Below are 10,872 nucleotides of genomic sequence, written 5' to 3' on the forward strand. Positions count from 1 at the left end.
ACAGATAAGAGTAAACTTCATACAAAATCTCCTCGATCAAACAATCTCGTCTAGAGGCATTTATTTCATATAAATAAATACAAAGGAGAAAGCTGTTAGGCAGAAATTAGAACATCAAATCACACTCATTATTATTATTATGTACAAAACAGGGAGACTGTACAAGTACAAGTGGAACTGAAATGTTTAGTAGAAACATAGAAACAAACATATAAACATTGAGAATGACAACACTTCTACAAAGCAGCATTGCTGCCCAACATCTTCATTTTTCCCTCTGTGTCCTCAGTTTCAATAAGTGCCATATTGTTATTTACAAACAGCTCTTCTCAGCACAGCATGGGCGCTGACCTTATAGTCTACAATCAGTATTTACACATTAAAACCTTCATACCATTCACATAGTAAAAGGAACAGAGTCATGTGTGAGTGACGGATGAGGATCATCGGGTTAATAGTTTTTACAAGAAACTGATCTGTCACGACAGCTTAGTTGATGCTACATTACTATATATGGGCTTTATGTCATAACCCAGTTAGTAAAAAGGGCTGCCACCCTGCCCTTTGGCAAACAGCTGTATTTTGATACATCAAAGTGGACGCTATAAACTCAAAGGTCAAGACTGTGATGAAAACAGGGCAGGGCGAGGAAACATTTGCATACTGTAAGCTGTATTATATGGGTGTATCAGCACACTTGATACATCTACAGTAAAGCTGAAAAATACACACTCACTCAGCGCAACACATGCACAGACAATTAACCACAGTGTGTGTGTGTGTGTTTGTGTATGTGTGTTTATGCTGCCAAACTCCACAGAGTTTCCTTCAGGACTGGAGTGTTTGTGGTTGGTTGAGGTGGAAGCTGAGCTCTGACATCGCAAACATTCACACGATCATGGTGGTGGTGGTAGTGGAGCTGCTGTTTGGTTTCAGTCTGAAAAGGTTTGGTGGTTCTGAGCCCTTCACTTGTTAACTGTGTCTTTCCTCTGCACAGCCGCTTCATGACTTGATCTCGATGACTTTGATGAAAGGAAGTGGTTTGTTAGACAAGTTGGACGGCTTGATTGGTTTGCTGCAGCGATAAGAGAGAGAAAGATAAGTTGTTTTGCAAACTGTCCCATGAGCATTAAGACATGAACACGTATTTGTATTTTAAAAGGTTTGCTGGTAAAGTCAAAGTTACCTGTAGACAATCTGTGGGTTACGCTCTGTTGACAGGTAGGAATTTGACCTCTGTCCACCCAGGAAGTAGTCCATCTGGTCACGCATCTCTCGGTTCTGCACACAGTGGAGTGAACGGGGTCAGTTTGCGTAACACCAGTGCAAAAGTGCAAAAAATTAATCTGGACGCTGAGCAGACAGTGTTTGTGTCTCCTTCCTCTGCCGATATCCGTCAAGTGTCGGATCTACTTCCTTTCTCCTGTCCACTTAACCCTGATCCCCAACTCCAGAAATCAACTGAAATGGAATAAAAATCAAGATAATAAGCGGTCCTCACCTCTGCCTCCAAGAAAGCCACTTTCTCCTCCAGCTCTTTGATCACGCGGTCTCGCTCCTGGATCACCATGCGAGAGTTCTGGAGCTGAAGACGAGCAAAACACACAGTCAAACAGTGAGCACAAATCCTGCACAAATATGGACACGGAGATCAAACGTTTGCTCTATAGAGTCTCACACATGTGCGTCTCACCTGTTCAATCATGTGTCTGACTTTCCTCTGTTGGCTTTTCAGCATGTCATCCAGATGGTGGATCTTTTCTTTGAGAAGAGCCAATTCCTTCTCCAGCTGCTCAGCCCTACAGAAATCCACACAGAGATTTACCATACTGCACAGAAAGATGGTGGTGTGATTGCCAGTTTTTTATATAACCATAGCTGTGTGTGTGTACAGTATTATGTGTGTGTGTGTGTTAGCTGACCTCTGGTCCCCTTTCTGGCCCTCCTCTCTGATCTTGCGCAGCTCGCGGAGCTCCTCCTCGCGGCTGCGAATCGCCTCCCGCAGGCCGGCGCTCTCCTGCTCCATCCCTCCCAGCAGCCGCTGCAGCTCATCGATGCGCTGGTCTTTCTTCTCGCCGGCTTCTTCCGTGGTCTTCAGCTTCTCCTCCCTCTCATGCAGATTCTCCCTCAGCTTGGCGCCTTCAGCCTGTAGAAGTCAGAGAATTTAGTTTGTTTAAAAAGGCTTTGACGCAGGCCGAGAGGCGGCGTTTTATGAATTGTACTGATGCGTATATCTGACCTGCAGCCTCTCTTTCTCCTCTTGGTGTTTCTTCTCAGCTTCCTGCAGCTGTGCGTAGAGGCGCTTGCTGACTTCTCTCAGCTTGGCTCTCTCTGCTTCATCATCTGCTTCCTGATAGAGAAGGAATGAAATGTTTAGCAAAATTACAGATAATTGGCTACAGATAGATTTTTACGATGTTGTTGTTGTTGTTGATTTAAATTTATTATCCTTCTGCCATAGTGGGTTTGGCTGTCTTAACGAAAACGAAGGTGTGTCACTGTGCGTCACTGCAGCAGATGGATTATGACTCGTGTTTTCCCTCGTATTTCTGCAACACTCTTGTCAGTAAGCCGTGGGTGCCGTGAGTCACAGATAAATGCTATAAGTGGCCTCAAGACTATCAATATAAACACAGTACTGTCAGGATTGGTGAGCGCGTACAAAACATTGTTGACAAGTAAATAGCAGTGGCTTCCAAAAGTGCGTGGCTCAAAGGCAGCAAAACTATTAAAGGATGAAACATCTGTGGAATGCTGAGAACAATGAGGAGGGAGCAAACACAATAACACATGCAGGCGGAGGAACAGTGTGTGCTGGAACAGCCCTCTCGCACATTTTCATACACCCCAGGGTGCTATAAGCATATCACGCACTCTCTGGCTGTCATACTGTAGTAACCCTCACTTTTACCCCTAGATCATATCATTGTTAAACTTTACACCTCCTTCAGCCTCTGGGAGGGGATTGAATTACAGGAATCAGACAAAACACACACATTGTCTAAAGGCCAACGTGATCATGATAACACAAGATTTGGGGTTTGTACATTGCAACCTATATGCAACCGTGTTTCACATGCAACGTTGCTCACCTGTCCATCAGTTTTAGTTTCTCCCTTTGGGGCAGAGAAGCCGTTCTTTCTGAAGGGAACGCCAACTTTCCATCCATTTATGTGCGGCTGGAGAGAGAAAAGGAGGAAGTGAGCAACCAAAGAGTGAAACACGGAGATGAGAGAGGTGGAGGAAATGCCACAGAGGGCACGGGATGTAGGGTTAACAATGGTAAAAACCACCACCAAACAGCAACTCAAAATAGACGTACTGTACCTTGCTTTTGGCCGCCATCTGTTCCCTCAGCGTCTTCAGGCAGTACCTCACCTGAGGGAAACACAGACACAAGGGTCAGTTATGGAGATTTTATCATGGATTTATTTTCGGAAGTCAGGCTCTGCCAAATTGTCAACAGAAACCTATCAGCAGGCAGAATCTAAGATGAAAAGAAAGACGGAGAGAAAGAATTTACATGATGCAAATTCTTATATAATCCAGGACTTGACAGACTGGCTTTGCTGTGTGTTTGTGACACAGCCAGAGTTGGACTCTGTCCAGAGACTGACCTCCTGTATCTGTGAGACTTCGTCCGACAGCATCTTCAGGCTCTGCTCGTGTTTCTGCTGCTCTTGTCTGCGAGCCTCTAGATACACCTGGACCAGGGGAGAGACATGCATGTTCAACACCAGCGCCATCAATAAAAAAGTAAACCTGGTCATTTATCATGTATTTATTTAAAGCCTCACACCCGGTCTGCCCCGCTCACCTTGATAACTTCGACCTGCTCCCCTGTAGATTTGACCGGTTCGGTCTGGACTGTTCTGTCGTAGGATGGCTGCACCAGTGCAAACGCTCGTCCGATTGGCTGGAGATTGGATAACGAGAGAGTTAATAATGTGATGTGGTATGTGTTGCGTGAGCATGGGTAGATGGGTGTGATACATTTCCAAACATCTTAAGCAAATGTCAACATTAGTGAAGTTGCCGCGCTTTCCACATTTTGGGCAGGATCATTGTTTGTGATCAATATTGCGTCATGGCAAATGCCAGGAGGACATCCGTTTCACAAGAGTTATGAAATATCTGTTGGGAATGTCTGACACGACTGATGCAATTAAACTAATAACTTGCAAAATTGAATTCCTTCAGTATAAAACGTCTCTTTCAGTCGGGTGCTCAGCAAATTATTCCTGCGTGTGACTCACAGTGAGCATGTATAATCAGGGGGCCAAAACATTTTGGCCATAATCACTGAGGAGACTAACCCATAAACATCTGGTGCTCCATGGGAGTGGTAAACAGACTGGGTTAAACCCATAACCAGAGAGGGAGAGAGAGAAGGAGGGACACACAGAAGAAGGTGGGGAGATGTTATGCAACTCGGCAGCTCTGGTGGTCTTTTTTTTTTTTTTTTACGTAACATTGGCACTGGTTTTGGTAGAACAATGGTTTTCTTGAGACGTTCTGAGTTTGTGGGAACCACGCTAATGAAAAGCTGATGGCAGCTATGGCATGTTTAACCAGCGCTGGCGTCTCTGTGGAGTCTGTGAGTAGGATTATGGGATGATTGACGCATGAATGTATAGTAAGGCTGGGCCAGTTTGTCATGACAAGTTTAATTGTCCTAACTTTGAGATCCGAGTATGGCTTGAATGACAGCACCTTCTCTTTGAAAGAAAACTGCTATGTTTTTTTTTTTTTTGCAAATTAATTCCCCACATGTTCTTTTAAAAAACCACCAATTTAAATATAACAGCATGTTATCTTGAACCATACATTTTTCATACATTCAAAATACACATGAGAAGTCTTTGAACCTTATAACACCTCTCTCCTTTATCACCTATTGTTCTCATGTCCAGGTCTGTTCTTTGCTCTGGTGTTACAGTCCTGGTTGCAGCCTAAGTTATCAGGTTCTTACCTTGTCCCTGTGCTGCTCGGTGCCCCGGTGCTGTGGTGCTGCCTGGTTCTGGTCATGCAGTGTGAGCCGCAGTCGCCTGCACCCGTCCTGAAAAAGGGCAACGAAGAAAGGAGAAGATGAGGAGAATCCACAAAGAGACCGTTATGTGATGGAGAGACTGATTGGGGACTATTTTGAGGAGGAGAGAGGGGAAAAAAAGAGGAGGAGAGACTGAGTCATACTCGGGAGAGAGAGGGGGGGGCAGCAGCCAGTGAGTGAGAGAGAGGGGGTACGAGCGTCAGAGAGAAAGCAAAAGTTTTTCACAGCTGCACAGAGACAGATTGTTTGATTTAAACTGTGTGCTATGGACGTCACTGGGACTTAGGCGGAAACCCTCCAGACGCTCGCAGCCAATTGGAAGCGGAGGTTGGATTTCTGGGAAAGTGGGCAGAAAATGTAATGTCAAGAAAGACAGAACATTTCCATGGCAACAAAACCTCACAGTAGCAATAAACTATCTGGCGCGCTTACAGTATCATAGGGAGGGGTAAGTCTGAGACAGAACAATACACAGATGCAACACTCGGCGAAGAACGAAGAGCAGAAACGAAACGCACAAACCTTCAAACTTTTTCTTTTAGTCTCTTTAACAGGAAAAGTCTTGAGCGGGATGTGACTGGGTGTGTGTCTCCCTGCGCAGGGAAACCCCTTTTAAGTGTGTGTGTGCAAGGACAGGCATGTGGATATGAGGGAGGAGGTCAAACGCATTATATAACTCATTCCAGCCGACACAAATTGTTCTGTTTATTTTCTCATGTATCCACTGAGTCCTCCTGGTGTTTAGCTAATGTCATTTCTCAGACATGAAGCAGGCAAAGAAGAAATGGCTGCAATGTTCTCCTGTGGTTAAATACTGTGAATGATAAACAAATGCAAACACGCAAACGATTGCAGGAGAGTGTGGATGGACAGACACTCACGCACACATTATCAGATTAATTGGTGATAAATTATATCGGCCTAATTTGTTAATCAGTTATCAGCCTGGTGGAGGATAAAGGAGCAATGTGAGGAATTTGACTTAGAGGGCACAAAATGTGTTTGTGGAGTGAAAGTGTATCATCATTATATGCTTGTCCCTGTTAAGCGTTTTGTACGGTTGTTTTCTTTTGGTACATAACCTGCAGCACAAAAGCCCTTGATACTTTATGTTGAAATGCATCTTGTGTTTAGTCTGTCACAGTTTAGATTCAGGTCTATCTAGTAGCTGTTTAGGGATTTGAGTTTTAAATTCTGCTTTATAAAACTTTCTGCTCAAAGGTATGTGAAAAATGAAAGCTCTTCAAAGATGTGAAATGATGCAAAGCTCCAGAACAGCTAGAAATGGACAGTGCGGTTAGACCGTTCTAAGTGAAAATGTTGTGTCGGTAGCAGTTTAAAGTGAATACAGGACTTTTGCTTTGAGAAAAAAGAAGAAAAGAAAGCTGGTATCTGACTGCCCCGGCTTTGATGTTTGCCAGACAGGGGAAATGAATGGGGATTTGTTGCATAACAGCACGATAAAGAGGTTATAAACTAGAAACTATGTGCACTATAGAAGACAGAAGGCCCTATATGATCGGCTGGTTATCTACTCAGGAAGTACAGTAATGGAGGAGAGAGGAGAGGAGAGAGGGAACAAACAGAACTGAAACACACAGGAGAGATAAAAAAAAGAAAGTGACCACTGACCGAGCAGTAAGAACAATGTTACAGTAAATACACAGGAAATGGCTGAATATTAGTGGGTGGGTGGTGGGGTCCAACTATGGCAAAGAGGTCAGAAAAATGAAAGCAAAAGATAAAAAAATCCCCTTTTGTTCAACATGCGTTCCTCTCAGATTACAGACACCTGAAAGCTCTAATAGGGCACAGAGATTAGGGGAAGAAAAGAGAGGAGGGGGGAGAGAAAGGGGGAACAGTGGGAGGTTTGTTAGCGAAGGAATCCATCATTATACAACTTCTCTTGGCCTTCGTAATCAAACAAAGACTCTGCTAATCCTTGCTCAGCCATCAACCATTTACACGCTGGTCCCCCTGTCTGTTTTCTCTTTTAGATTCACACACACACACACACACACACAAAATGTGCCTGTACCACCTTAAAAGCCAACCTGTAATACTAGACTTGCTGGGAACAAGCACAAAAGGACCAGTTGGATGTGCTCATGGACGCTGACGCATGCATGCGCAGCCAAAACACACACACACACGCATACACAGACTTGTACACACGGTTACTCAAAACACACACTACCTTTACAACCAGGCAGAAACCTGAAACTAAGCACACACACACACTGTGTTCACTCCGGTAGGTGCATCGACAATGGCCACAAAAGATCAGCCCCGGCTGAGAGGCTTAAAGGGTATGAGGACGCTTTTGTTTTGGACTCTGGCATCAGGAGGTCTGTAAATCATCTGTGTTAAATTATCTGAGGGTTGGGAATCCGACTGATAAACAACCAGAGATGCGGAATTTGGGACAAGAACAAAAAAAAAAGTCAACCTGATTTCTCAGATCTCAGGTAGAAGCACGGCCATAAATAGTAAAACATCCTCCTCTGCTTTCAAGTGCAGAGCCTGCATACCACGAAAAATTCCTCAGGAGAGTGTGTGAGCGTGTGTGTGTGTGTGTGTGTGTGTGTGTGTGTGTGTGTGCCCCTCTCCATCCATTAAATCACCCCGGCCCTCCTCTCCTCTCCTGCACTGCACTGCTTTGCTTTCCCATACCTGCTACATGGATTTTTTTCTGCCGTGGGCCGACGACACAGACGCTATAGGGCTGAGGGTTTTGTTTCAATTGTTTCGATAATAGCACCCTATCAATTTTCTATGTCTTCCTGTGAAAGGAATAAGGAAGAGTAACATGTTTTTCTAGAAATCCTGCCTTTTCAGTATGCCATGACCTCCTGTGCATCCATCCGTGTTTCAAGTTGCCTGAGACAGAAGCAGCTCAACAGGAACTATGTCCAGATAAAATTCCAGAGTCGTCTATATGAGGAAGTATTATTTTAATAGCCTAAAGAAACATGAGTGTTACTGCTACATTCAATGCCAGACACTTACTCTTAATCAACTGTATGGACACATTTTGGCCACTGAGGTTCAGTGCCCAATGTTTGCAGGTTTTAGAAAGCAACAGTAATGGATCAGTAGTGGATCAATCAGTCAAAAGGAAGTTGGCAACTATTTTAAACCAATGTTTTTATGTCTCAAGGAGCAATGCAAAACCTTTGTAGGTTCCAGTTTCTCAAATGTGAGGATTTGCTGTTTTCTTTGCCATATACAACTATAAACTGGGTTAAATTACACTTTTTGCACTGTTGTGTGGACAAAACAAGCAATAAAAACATCACTTTTGGCTCAGGGAAACTGTGAGCAGTTGATTGATAAACTAATTAGCAGATTAACTAAGAATAAAGATAATCGTCTCCATTGATGCTCTCTTTTGAGATTAAATCCTTTAGCATGTACGGATTATTACCGTCTGACTGACTTGAGTCACTCACTCAACAGTTTGGTGGAGCTGAGTTTGTGTAAGTTTTAAGGGGACGAGGCTTAGCTGAGGTGTGAAGTGAAGTGTTGCGTGTATTACTGCATCATGTGAGAACATGAATAGGTGAATCATGGAGAGCTGCCTCCAGCTGCGCTGTACTTGTAATTCTTATACGATAGTTTTACAGACAGTAATTAAGTCTTTAGTGTTTTTAGTGTTTTTTTAGAGTCTGAACCAGGTGCTGCTCCAGTCTGCTCCTGTCGTTGCTCCACATAGATAAATATGTATGTCATGTCTGGCTGACTCCCAGCCGGTGATGTCACCCACGCCTGACTGAGATGGTGACTGAGGATGAGGAAAGACAGAGGGAATGTGCCGAGTCCCTTAGTGCTGGGAAACTATAAACGTCTAGAGGGAAGAAGACTATGGCATTATTTAAAAAGTGGCTGACTGGGGGGAAAAATCTCCTCACTGGGTTTTTAGGGAGGAGGAACTGTGACACCATAGTTTCAAAAATATTTCTGGCTACACAATAACTGCAGCGATAATGGAGCGTTTAGTTCCAGAGCAGTGATGGGTCATAACCAGTAAATGCACTTATCACACTCAACACAACAAAATAACAAATGAAGTTCTCTCTGCTCCATCAGACTCTGTCCTCCACATGTATCCTTACAGGCCTGATAGACGGTAAGGGGCGTTGTTTTTAATAACCTCTCAGACCTGCAGAGTCATATACATGTCTGCTTTATTTAGACAGCCTGAATAACCTTATCAGATATGTAAATAGCGTAGGTGGGTTACTATTTGACTGCAGGACTTTGATAAAGATGAATTTGGGCTCTGTTTGAGGCTGATGCAAATGCTCCATCAGTCGCAAGTTAAAGTGTACTGAACAAATATGGAGTTGCATACATTGCTGAGCTACACGCTATTAATCAGTCTATTAGATCTCTGCCCTTTGTACCTCTGACCTTTCTGATACAGTAATTATACAACATACGGTGATATTTAAGTCCAGACCACTGGCACAACTAATCTGCTCAGATTCTGTTTGACATAATAATGGCAGACGTGTAGAAACCTTCATTAAACAACATTAACTGATATGAGCTCAGTGGATTGGTTTCCCGTTGGCAGGTATTCAGCTCAGCAGGAGACTGCTGATAAGGGGAAAGTGTCGTGTTCTGCAACCTCATAAACCACGGAGCAGGTTAACAGTTTGCTTTTGCAGGTCAATGATTAAGCCACGACGGCCTCAGATGAAGACCCTACTGTACGCGACATGACATGGGCTGCTGATCTCTCATGTCTAGTGCCCAGCAACAGTGCACACTCTCTAAACCAAGCAGAGGGAGTGCTGTTTAATCCCACTCAACCAAACTTTACATGCACAGGTGGTGGACATACTGCACAGGCAAAGCTGCCACTGTGGCCTGTAACTGTCTGTCACAACTGCAACTGTAAGCCTGTAAATGATGTGGGCAGAAGGCGCCTGTGACAGGCACAGATGTTATTAGGACTAATTCTGAGCTGTTGTCTTTATGTGTGTGTGTGTGTGTGTGTGTGTTTGACTTTGGGTGGTGGGGGTGTTAATACTTTAATTATAAGGCCAGAGACTTAACAGTAAACACAACACTTATAGAGCAAATGAAGAAACTCAGCTTTAAGATGAGTGACAGAATCACAACATCATACAAAGCCTTTGAATCCAATAGTCAACTGGGAACTCATGGAAATTAAAAACACACTGAAAGTAAAGATGAGTTTAACTGTAAAATGACCAACAGGTCCAGAGAGGGTAAAACTGATTTATATCTTCACAACTTCTGGCTAATTAAATTATTCATAACGTCTGTTGTTCATCTCAGAAAACCAGCTGTCAATCACTAAAACAAACAAAAGTGAGAGAGATCTGACAAATGATGATGAATGTGAATAATATCGAGTAGCCTAACTTACCGCATGGTCTTGATGTCTGATGTCTTCAAATGTGCACAGACTTCTCGTCACTCCGTTCATCTTGTGGTATCAATATAGGCTAATCGCACACAGGGAAATAAATAAATAAATAAATATTAAATAATAAAAGCCGAACACGTCACGTTTCCTCCGCTGAAACTTCCCGGTGGCGTCTGTCTGCTGCTCTCCGTCCACAGTAGCTGCTGCTGTTATCAGTCTCCAGAGTCGGCGGACCGGTGTATGTAGTGTATTACTGAGTGTCTGTGCGGGCCCCTCCCCTCTCAGCGCACTGGGATCACTCCTCTCATCACGTCACTTATGGGAGTGGACGACACACACACACACACACACACACACACACACACACACACACACACACACACACAAAAAAAAGACAGCGACCCCGCCCACAGCGACCGAA

The 10,872-nt window shown here is 43.8% G+C and overlaps 1 protein-coding gene across 1 annotated transcript; it reads right to left on the reverse strand.

The window, feature by feature from the left end:
- Nucleotides 1–458: 458 nt before the first annotated feature.
- tuft1a (tuftelin 1a) lies at nucleotides 459–10,672 on the reverse strand. Its single transcript, XM_085801263.1, has 12 exons — nucleotides 10,452–10,672; nucleotides 4,973–5,059; nucleotides 3,818–3,916; nucleotides 3,618–3,704; nucleotides 3,328–3,378; nucleotides 3,093–3,179; nucleotides 2,240–2,350; nucleotides 1,923–2,146; nucleotides 1,694–1,799; nucleotides 1,502–1,585; nucleotides 1,187–1,281; nucleotides 459–1,075 (listed from the first exon to the last, which is right to left on the reverse strand). The coding sequence occupies exons 1-12, from the start codon at nucleotides 10,509–10,511 to the stop codon at nucleotides 1,003–1,005; spliced, it is 1,164 nt and encodes a 387-aa protein (XP_085657389.1). The 5' UTR covers nucleotides 10,512–10,672; the 3' UTR covers nucleotides 459–1,002.
- Nucleotides 10,673–10,872: the final 200 nt, after the last annotated feature.

This window comes from Trachurus japonicus, chromosome 16, assembly GCF_045865225.1.
Source record: "Trachurus japonicus isolate A0001 chromosome 16, Traja_1.0".
In the NCBI taxonomy this organism is placed as follows: Eukaryota; Metazoa; Chordata; class Actinopteri; order Carangiformes; family Carangidae; genus Trachurus; species Trachurus japonicus.

Excerpts from the sequence above, each read along its gene's own strand:
- tuft1a (XM_085801263.1), bottom strand. The coding sequence starts at position 10,511 with ATGAACGGAGTGACGAGAAGTCTGTGCACATTTGAAGACATCAGACAT. Across the intron at positions 5,060-10,451 it reads TCAGACATCAAGACCATGCG|GACGGGTGCAGGCGACTGCG; the intron begins GTAAGTTAGGCT and ends GCCCTTTTTCAG. Across the intron at positions 2,351-3,092 it reads AAACTAAAACTGATGGACAG|GAAGCAGATGATGAAGCAGA; the intron begins GTGAGCAACGTT and ends CTTCTCTATCAG.